At 45.1% G+C, this 11,095-nt stretch overlaps 1 protein-coding gene across 1 annotated transcript; it reads left to right on the top strand.

The window, feature by feature from the left end:
- The first annotated feature begins 4,762 nt into the window (after positions 1–4,762).
- On the top strand, positions 4,763–9,983 carry LOC120061062 (zinc finger and BTB domain-containing protein 39-like). The gene is made up of 3 exons (XM_039010576.1): positions 4,763–4,826; positions 5,717–7,409; positions 7,614–9,983. The coding sequence occupies exons 2-3, from the start codon at positions 5,754–5,756 to the stop codon at positions 8,559–8,561; spliced, it is 2,604 nt and encodes an 867-aa protein (XP_038866504.1). The 5' UTR covers positions 4,763–4,826; positions 5,717–5,753; the 3' UTR covers positions 8,562–9,983.
- Positions 9,984–11,095: the final 1,112 nt, after the last annotated feature.

Raw genomic sequence — 11,095 nt, 5'->3', positions numbered from 1 at the left:
TGCGTAGAGGTGGATCAGAGACTCACCAGCAGCAAGAGCGACATCATTGATGTATACAGAGAAGAGAGTCGGTCCAAGAATTTAACCCTGTGGCACCCCATAGAGACTGCCAGAGGCCCGGACAACAGGCCCTCCGATTTGACACACTGAACTCTATCAGAGAAGTAGTTGGTGAACCAGGCGAGGCAATCATTTGAGAAACCAAGGCTATCGAGTCTGCCGATGAGGATGTGGTGATTGACAGAGTCGAAACCTTGGCCAGGTCAATGAATACGGCTGCACAGTATCGTTTCTTATCGATGGCGGTTAAGATATCGTTTAGGACCTTGAGCGTGGCTGAGGTGCACCCATGACCAGCTCTGAAACCAGATTGCATAGCGGAGAAGGTACGGTGTGATTCAAAATGTACAAGCTTTTAGTTTTTGTTGTCCTATGCTACCTGGCTAAAACTATTGCTCGCTGGCCTTACTTCCTTTCATGGGCAATGATTAGCCATCTAGTTAACATTATCCTACTACTACACCTAGCTACACATTGATCTTCCATCCTCTCAGGCCAGATGCACAATATTTGAATTTATGATTAGATCAGAATTTTCATTAAATCATTGGCCAGTATGGAGAATTAAGTCCAAATCCCTATCTCTGTCCATGGCTAATTTAGAAAATGGCCCATTTTAGCTAACTAGCTAGCCACCAGAGGACAACAACGCAACAATTCAAAAAAAATTCTGTCAATGATGTTTGGCTTGATTGGTGTGAAGCCAAATCCAAACAGGCTTCCCTTGACACTTTTTTGTGTGAATACGTCTTATCTGTACACACCTCCACCACACCTTCATTTCTTAGAACTCCACCCAGAACCAGAACTGTGGGAAGTAGTTTGAGGTTGGGGGTGCTGCAATTTTTTATTTTTTTGGGTGGGCCAGGACCATTCACAGTTGAGCTCACTCAGTTTAGCTCAACGCTGATTGGCTATTATTGTATAAATGTTATCAGGGGAGTCCAAATCCTCGCTTGCTTCCCTTATATTTAATGATGCAGGCGGCAAAAATATCATACTCTTTTTGACCAGACAGCATCAGATAGATAGGCTAAACATACAGAGACAGAGGGGTGATGTTTCGCTCGCTCGGATGCTTTCTCCAGTGAGATACATTCAGCCTCTTGAGAATTCAAGGACAATTAAGAAACACAAAGAGACGAAAGATGAATTATTTTATGCTCTTTTCTTTTTTTTCTTAGTAAAGTTTTTGGGGAAGCCTGGCTTCCATTGGAATCCATGAATACATGCCACTGCTGCTGAAAACCCTCCCACTTGCTGGACAATATAATTTCTGTCAATTTATTTGCAGCCTGGTCTCGTAGACTAGACGTAACATAGTAAATGTAAATGCGAGATACTGAAATTAGTATGATATGTTATGTTGGTATGGTTACATAAGAGAGATGGTTACTTAAGACAAAAACTAAATAACTTTTAAGCTACTTTGCAACTACTTAGCATGTTAGCTAACCTTTCCCTTAACCTTAACCCTTTTAGCTAAACCTTCCCCTAACTTTAACCTAACTCCTAAAGACTTAACCCTAACCTTAACCCCTAGCCTAGCTAACGTTAGCCACCTAGCTAGAATTTGTAACATATCACACTTTTTGCATATTCGTAACATATTGTACGTTTTGCAAATTCATAACATATTATACATTTTGCAAATTCGTAACATAACATACAAATTGTAATTCATAACATATCACATGAAATGGGTGATGGACTTCCACAAATGAATACATACCATACGAAATGTAACATATCATACGAAATGAAGTGTCTCGGATTTATGTACAGAATAATAGGAAATGCTTATAGACCATGTTGATTTCGGGTTGGGAAAATATGTATGAACGATAAAAAACAGGTTTGGATAGCCTTTACTCATGAAATATGTTGATGAATTAAGAATACAGTATCACGCCCTGATCTGTTTCACCTGTCCCTGTGATTGTCTCTACACCCTCCAGGTGTCGCTTATTTTCCCCAGTGTATTGTGTTTGCTGTCTCTCTGTGCCAGGTCGTTTTGTATGTTTTCCAAAGGTTTTCCCGTTCTCCTGCTTTTTGCTATTCTCCTTTTTCTAGTCCTCCCGGTTTTGACCCTTGCCTATTTCTGAACTCTGTACCCGCCTGCCTGACCTTTCTGCCTGCCTTGACCACTCTGTACCTCCTGGACTCTGATCTGGTTTTGACCTTTTGCCTGTCCATGACCATTCTCTTGCCTACTCCTTTTGGATTAATAAACAGTAAGATTCCAACCATCTGCCTCCTGTGTCTGCATCTGGGTCTCGTCTTGTGCCATGATATACAGTGGTTTGATTAATCCTGAAAGCTGTTATATTAAAGTTCAAACAATAGGGGTTGAACAATAATCCTGTAAATCTACCCTAATTCTAACATCATGGAACTGTTTGACAACGGTCCAGTTGTCGTGAACCGTGCTCCAGGCTTCAGGTTTAACCTTCTACGTGTGGTTAAATTACTGCACAACGTTAGGCTAATATGACCCACTAATGCTAGTGATCCTCAGGAACAATTTACATGGATGTGGCACATAAAAGAAAGGTCAACGGAATGGAATGATGCAAAATGTAAGCTACAATTTGAAAGTGACAATTTGAAAGTGACAGTTATAAATTTATGTGGGTATTCCTGACGGTGGATCCCGATCGTGGCACATGTTAAACATGATACAAATTGCTAAATTAAATGGAGAAAACATTTGAAAGCTAATTCATCAAATTATGAAGGCACAAAATTACAATTCTGAACAATTGCACAGCTATTTATAGCCTATTTCACTGTGTAAAAGGGACAGTAATACATGTCATGTTGATATGATTTTCAGTTTGCTTTCATATGGCTGGTTTAACATTTGTCTCCAGGGATCATAGGGAAAACAAATGCCATGTGTATTTACAATCTCCTTCTCCAAACGGCTTACTCATTTACCTAGCTCTTATCAATAGCTCTTATCCATTTATAAATTACAGTGCATGGAGAATACTGCTGTTATTTATATCGGAAAAAATAAAATAGATGCTTTTCCCACTTGGAACCAGCAGGTTCTCGCGACCGTATCCATGCTTTTCTCTCGCATAAAGGTGGTGAAATTATGAGGGAATGAAATGAAGGTCAGAATACGTCTGATCTGTACACACCTCCACCACACCTTCATTTCTTATAACTTCACCTAGAACCATGGGAAGTAGTTTGGGGATGGGGGTGCTTTTAATTCGGGTGTATAAATGCACACATTCAAATCTACAGTCGTGGCCAAAGGTTTTGAGAATTACACAAATATACATTTTCACAAAGTCTGCTGCCTCAGTTTGTATGATGTCAATTTGCATATACTCCAGAATGTTATGAAGAGTGATCAGATGAATTGCAATTAATTGCAAAGTCCCCCTTTGCCATGCAAATGAACTGAATCCCCCAAAAACATTTCCACTGCATTTCAGTCCTGCCACAAAAGGACCAGCTGACATCATGTCAGTGATTCTCTCGTTAACACAGGTGGTAGTGTTGACGAGGACAAGGCAGGAGATCACTCTGTCATGCTGATTGAGTTCGAATAACAGACTGGAAGCTTCAAAATGAGGGTGGTGCTTGGAATCATTGTTCTAACCATGGTTACCTGCAAGGAAACACGTGCCGTCATCATTGCTTTGCACAAAGAGGGCTTCACAGGCAAGGATATTGCTGCCAGTAAGATTGCACCTAAATCAGCCATTTATCGGATCATCAAGAACTTCAAGGAGAGCAGTTCAATTGTTGTGAAGAAGGCTTCAGGGCGCCCAAGAAAGTCCAGCAAGCGCCAGGACCGTCTCCTAAGTTGATTCAGCTGCGGGATCGGAGCACCACCAGTACAGAGTTTGCTCAGGAATGGCAGCAGGCAGGTGTGAGTGCATCTGCACGCACAGTGAGGCGAAGACTTTTGGAGGATGGCCTGGTGTCAAGAAGGGCAGCAAAGAAGCCACTTCTCTCCAGGAAAAACATCAGGGACACATTGATATTCTGCAAAAGGTACAGGGATTGGACTGCTGAGGACTGGGGTAAAGTCATTTTCTCTGATGAATCCCCTTTCCGATTGTTTGGGGCATCTGGAAAAAAGCTTGTCCGGAGAAGACAAGGTGAGCACTACCATCAGTCCTGTGTCATGCCAACAGTAAAGCATCCTGAGACCATTCATGTGTGGGTTTGCATCTCAGCCAAGAGAGTGGGCTCACTCACAATTTTGCCTAAGAACACAGCCATGAATACAGAATGGTACCAACACAACCTCCGAGAGCAACTTCTCCCAACCATCCAGGAACAGTTTGGTGACGAACAATGCCTTTTCCAGCATGATGGAGCACCTTGCCATAATGCAAAAGTGATAACTAAGTGTCTCGGGGAACAAAACATTGATATTTTGGGTCCATGGCCAGGAAACTCCCCAGACCCATGTATATAGCCTTGTTGTTACTACAATTTATCTTCTTAAAATGTGATTTTAAACCTAACCAAAACTTTAACCCTAATCTCAACCACACTGCTTAATTTATGCCTAAAGGCCCAAAATATAATTGTGGTTTTCATTCATTTTTAGGATATAATTTTGACTTTGTGGCTGTGCTATCTAGTGGAAACAGAGTAAAACCTCTCGTTTTATTTTTCTCGCTTGTCCTCTTCCTGTTTGGGGGCCTTCTTTTATTTACGTCATTGTTGTGCGACTACTGGCATTAAGCTAGCGAAAACGTTAGCTAAACGGTCGAAAATACTACCTTCTATTGGTAAATAATATATTATAAACATAACTTTATTTGCCATATGAGCGGCGTTATCCATCTTTGTAGAAAGGTGTTGATAGGTTTGCATTTGGTAGAAAACTTTTCCTCGTTTCCTCAGTTTTTACCAGTTGGTGTTTCTGATGTATTCGATCTCTAATAATTGCCTGTTAGTTAAATAACTATTAAATAGTTGGTTTACGAGCACGTGCGCGACAAAGCTGCACTCCACCTTTGCAACTCTAACAAATCGATCACTCATTGGCTCTTATTATTGGACGTTGCACAAAGAAAGTGTTTATTATTAGTACAGGTATTGTTGCAGAATGAGTTAGGCAATGACCAGTGGTGGAAAAAGTACCCAATTGTCATACGTTAGTAAAAGTAAAGATACGTAATAGAAAATGACAAGTAAAAGTGAAAGTCACCCAGTAAAATAGTACTAGAGTGAAAGTCAAAGTATTTGGTTTTAAATATACTTAAGTATCAAAAGTAAATGTAATTACTGAAATATACTTAAGTATCAAAAGTATGAATAAAATTCCTTATATTAAGCAAACCAGGTGGCACAATTTTCTTGTTTTCAAAATTAAATTAAGCATTTGTGTTTAGTAAGTCTGCCAGATCAGAGGCAGTAGGGATGACCAGGGTTGTTCTCTTGTGAATTTGACCATTTTATGTCCCGCTAAGCATTCAGAATGTAAGAAGTACTTTTGGGTGTCAGGGAAAATGTATGAAGGGAAAAGTATTTTCTTTTGGAATGTAGTGAAGTAAAAGTTGTCAAAAATGTAAATAGTAAAGTATGTATACCCCCCAAAACTACTTAAGTATTTTTACTTAAGTACTTTTCACCACTGACAATGATGCTGATGGTTTCCCCTTGTATCTTCTCATAGTTGGGCTCTAGGCTGTGAGTGACACTGCCAGGGAGGAATGAGGATACGGCTGCAGGGCTCAGGCCATGCCGCCGGTCTCCTCACCGAGCTCAATCACTGCCGTCTCTCCCGCCTCTTCTGTGATGTCATCCTTCAGGTGGGGAGCCGCTTCTTCACAGTGCACCGTGCGGTGCTCGCCTGCGCTGGGACACACTTCCGCAGCCTGTTCTCAGGTAGGGGGAAACAGATCGGAACCTCTGGAGCCGGAGCTACAACAACGTACTCTCTGGACTTTGTGTCCCCGGCCAACTTTGAGAAGGTGCTGACGTTCATCTACACCGGAGAGATCTTCACAGACCTGATAGATGTAGGGGTGCTGTATGAGCTGGCAGAGAGGCTGGGGGTGAGAGAGCTGGTGAGAGCCTGTCACACTACCTTCCCTGACCTGCAGCAGCTGGGCTCAGGGTCTGCAGACTGTGTGGCGGATGGAGACCTGGACCCTGACATGGTTGCTGCTGCAGCTGGGTCATCAATGTGCTCGTCGTCTGCAGTATCTTGTTCCTCTCTGTCGTCATCTGCTGGTCCCTCAGCTGCTCCTACCCCGGCGGCAGCACCATCACCTCTCCCTCTCCCCCAGGGCAGCAGGGTGGCCAGGCTGGGCCGGGGTGGTGGACACACAGCCACTCTGTCCCTGCCTCTCAAAGCAGAGGATGAGCAGTCTCACCTGGGCTATGGACAGATGGGCTATGGACAGATGGCCGAAGACAAACAGCTACAGCTGGCTGGAGATCAGCAGAGTTCAGTAGGTAGTCTCTCCACTGTAGCTGTTGGGACCACCCCAGGACTTCTCCTTCCCTTGCAGCTGAAGACTGAGGAGGGCGTGGAGGTGGTGATGGGAGACAGGGTTGGTAACAGTGAGGAGGAACAGATGGTAGCTAGTGGGAGTAGAGCTGGTTCTCCAACTCCATGTGTGTCTGACGCCTGCTCCTTCCCTGACTCGTCAGCCCAGCTGGGAAGGGTGGTCTGTGGGGTGGAGGCTCCCTGTGCCCCCTCCTCCTTTGGAGACCCCCTGGACAGTCTGCAGTTGGGGGGGGTGGGTGGGCTTAGCTCTGGCCACAAAGGGGTCATCTTCGAAGGGGAGGAGAATGAAGAAGATAATGAGGAAAAGAGAGAACAGCTGCAGGGAGATGAAGAAGGGACTGACGGAGGAGGGGACCAGTGGAGACCCCTGGCTGAAGATGTCATTGAGCTGAGCGATGACGAGAATTACATGGAGGAGGAAGACGATGAGGAGGACGATGAAGATGACTTTGTGTGTGTGGAGAATGGAGCAGTGGTTAGCAGAGAGGGAGTGAAGCCTGGCCAGATGTCGGGTATGGTGGCGTGTAAAGCCTGTGGGATGGAACTGTTAACAGAGTCTGCTGCCCTGAGGGCCCACGCGGAGACCCACCTCACTGAGACAGGGACCTGCAGAGTGTGTGGGGCATCTTTCCCCGGGGACCGCGGGGCCAGCATCACCCACGCCCTGTCCCATGTGGTGTTCTCCTGTGACATGTGTCATCTCCAGTTCTGCAGCCAGGCCAAGCTGGTACGCCACAGACGCCAGGCGGCTGCTCGGTACACCCTCCCCAGTCAGCTCCACAACGCCACCCAGGGGCACAATGGGGAGCTGCAGTGTGCCGTCTGTAACAAAACCCTCACCAAGGATTTCCCGGTCAGTGTGGTTTGATTTGCTTAATTTTTCCTGGGTGGTTTGGCATGTGTTTTGGCTAATGCAAAATATAGAGACTGACATAGCTCAAACAAATTAACTGAACTCAAGAGTACACCTATTGCATTGTATTGGCTAAGACACTTGAAGACGTGTGTTATCCCTCCTTGTATTGTTGACATATCGTATTGTCTCTCCTGCAACCAGGTCATCAGGGATCACCTGCTGAGTCACGTGTCTATCCAGTCACTGAGCTGTGGTGTGTGCCTGTTACCCCAGCCCTCCCTGTGTGCCCTGCTGTGGCACGCCCTCACCCACCTCTCCCTGCCAGTCTACTCCTGCCCGCTCTGCGCCTGCGGCTTCCTGGATCGCCCTCTGCTGGACAGACACATGGCCCTGCATGCCGAGGAGGCAGAAACTGACAGAGAGGCCATGAGGGCTCATAAAGCAGCCGGGGCAGAGGGAGAGGAGGAGCTGCGTTGCTTCTTATGCCCAGAGACCTTCCGCTCTGGCACAGCCTTCCAGTACCACCTGAGTTTTCACACCAACGAGACCCAGCCCCAGGGGCAGGGCCAGGGCAGTCAGGGGTGGACAGGGAAACGTAAGGCTGACCAGCTGGAGTACTCCTGCTCCTCCCCCCTGGAGGCTGGCAGCCTGGGGAAGCTTGGCAACATGGGCTTCGACCTGGGGATGGGCTCCTTCCACCTCTCAGACAAGCTGCTTCAGGGGGCTGTGGCATCTGGCTTCTCCGCAGGCCTCCTGTCCAATGGGAACTCCTCTAGCATTAGTGGGTCGGCCATGGGCGCCGCCACGCCCCGGGGGAAATGGTACCGCTGTCGCTTCTGCGGCAAACGCTTCGCCCACTCTGGCGAGTTCACCTACCACCTGCGCATCCACACTGGGGAGAAGCCGTACCAGTGCAAGGTGTGCCTGAGGTTCTTCCGAGGCCGCTCCACCATGATCTGCCACCTGAAGACCCACGCCGGTGCGCTCATGTACCGCTGCACCGTCTGCGGCCTGTATTTCTCCACGCTCAAGCTGGTGTCCTCCCACATGGAGATCCACAAGGACCACCTGCCTCCAGACTTCAACATAGAGCAGACCTTCATGTACAATGACCACTCCAAAGAACCCCTCCCCGCCCTGGACACCTGATCAGCTACTCCCACGTCTTTTTTTTGTCTTTGAGCTTGTCTGTCATGCGTCTCTCTCTCTCTGTCTCTGTCTCTCTCTGTCTCTGTGGTTGTGGGCCATATCTATAGACTTGTAGAATGCATTTAACTTGTTTTATGTCTGTGTTTGAGATGGTGTTTTGGATGGAAGAGACCTGTTTTGTAGCATAGCGTAAAAGACATCATCTTCTTCCTTGGAAGTAGTTTAGCCACTCGATGGCAGTGTATGCACTGTTGTCTATGGAAGGACTTGTTACTGTTTGCAAGCTGTCTTTTCCTAAATTGCAGTCAAACATTTTCCTAAGTGTACTATTATTCTGCGTTAGAAAAACAACACTTTTTGTGTCAGTTAAGCACCATGTTCCATGTATTCATTTATATATGAAACACGTGATGGACCGTCTGTGTCTGTCTGAGTGAAACACCATATTTACCACTGTGCACCAAGCGTTAAAGGCCCAGTGCAGTCAAAAACGTGATTTCCCTGTGTTTTATATATATTTCCACATCATGTGGTTGGAATAATACTGTGAAATTGGGACAATTATGTTTGTGAAAAGACGACCTGAAATTCCAGCCTATTTTAGTGGGATGGAGTTTTTGCCTGCCTGGTGACATCACCAGACGGTAAATTACTTAATAGACCAATAAGAAAAAGTTCCAAACCTCTCTGCCAATTACTGCTACTTTTCAGTGTTCCCCTCAGGCAGTCCTAGCAAAGTTATTGCTTGCGAAATTGTTCTTTGCTAAGAAGCTATTTTAGTTTATTTTTGACCATTTTAATTGAAAAGAATCCCAGTGAGTTACTTCATTGTTACCCAGAAATGATTTGATATTGAGATAAAGACGGCTGCATTGGACCATTAAGTGTACCTGACCAGTCATACTGTACTTTGCAACCGATGAATGAGGCCTCACTGTATCAGTTCCCTTGGAAACCATTTAGGTATGTTTTCCTCCAAGCATTTGACTTCTTTAGTGATAGACTATTTATAATGCAAACATGATACTGTGGTTCATGTAGACTGTATGTATTAGTGATCAGATGATATGAACAAACAAACAGTGGTTTCCAACTACACAGTGCCATTAAGTCACACAAGCGGTTTCAAATTCACATGAAATCATGTGTGTTGTGCCATGTCTCAGCATTTCAAAAGCACTACATTATGCTCTGTAGACTTGCATACTTTGGATTTGATATTTAAACTTAACTCGTGTTTGTGTTCTATTTGGTGTCTTACCTCATTATGAAATGTTTTATTCTATTAATGCTGTTTTTTAATTGTAATTTGTATGTACTTTTTTAGTGCAAACTATGAACAGTTTTCCAATATCTACACTGAACAAAAATATAAATGCAACATGTAAAGTATTGGTCCCATGAAATAAAAGTTCCCAGAAATGTTCCATACTCACAAAAGCTTATTTCTATCAGATTTTGTGCACAAATTTGTTTACATCCCTGTTGGTGAGCATTTCTCTTTTGCCAAGATCATCTGTCCAACTGACAGGTGTGGCATATCAAGAAGCTGATTAAACAGCATGATCATTACACAGCTGCACCTTGTTGGGGACAATAAAAGGCCACTCTAATATGTGCATTTTTGTCACACAACACAATGCCACAGATGTCTCAAGTTTTGAGGGATAGTGCAATTGGCATGCTGACTGCAGGAATGTCCAGTAGAGCTGTTGCCATAGAATTTAATGTTCATTTCGCTACCATAAACTGCCTCCAACATCGTTTTAGAGAATTTGGCAGTATGTCCAATCGGCCTCAGAACCGCAGACTACGTGTAACTACGCCAGCCCAGAATCTCCACATCTGGCTTCTTCCCCTGCGGGATCGTCTGAGACCAGCCACCCGGACAGCTGATGGAACTGTGGGTTTGCACAACTGAAGAATGTCTGCACAAACTGTCAGAAACTGTCTCAGAGAAGCTCATCTGCGTGCTCGTCATCCTCACCAGGGTCTTGACCTGACTGCAGATTGGCGTCATAACCGACTTCAGTGGACAAATGCTCACCTTCGATGGCCATTCTGTTCACAGTGTGAACAGAGTGCCCCATGGTGGCGGTGGGGTTATGATATGTGCAGGCATAAGCTACGGATAACGAACACAATTGCATTTTATCGATGGCATTTTGAATGCACAGAGATACTGTAATGAGATCCTGAGGCCCATTGTCATGTCATTCATCCGCCGCCATCACCTCATGTTTCAGCATGCTCATTTACATGTCACCCATTGAGCATGTTTGGGATGCTCTGGATCGATGTGTACAACAGCGTGTTCCAGTTCCCGCCAATATCCAGCAACTTCGCACAGCCATTGAAGAGGAGTGGGACAACATTCCACAGCCCACAAACAACAGCCTGATCAACTCTATGTGAAGAAGATGTGTTGTGCTGCATGAGGCAAACGGTAGTCACACCAGATACTGACTGGTTTTCTGATCCACGGGCCTACCTTTTATTTTAAAGGTATCTATGAACAACAGACGCATGTCTGT

The sequence above is a fragment of the Salvelinus namaycush genome, chromosome 16, assembly GCF_016432855.1.
Source record: "Salvelinus namaycush isolate Seneca chromosome 16, SaNama_1.0, whole genome shotgun sequence".
NCBI classification, from domain to species: Eukaryota; Metazoa; Chordata; class Actinopteri; order Salmoniformes; family Salmonidae; genus Salvelinus; species Salvelinus namaycush.
The sequence above is the reverse complement of the archived record's forward strand: the minus strand, read 5'-3'. Positions and strand labels throughout refer to the sequence as shown.

What these genes read in the sequence shown, in the direction of transcription:
- LOC120061062 (XM_039010576.1), top strand. Translation starts at nt 5,754, where the DNA reads ATGAGGATACGGCTGCAGGGCTCAGGCCATGCCGCCGGTCTCCTCACC. An exon ending in CCCTCACCAAGGATTTCCCG is followed by an intron (nt 7,410 to 7,613) that starts GTCAGTGTGGTT and finishes TCCTGCAACCAG; the next exon opens with GTCATCAGGGATCACCTGCT.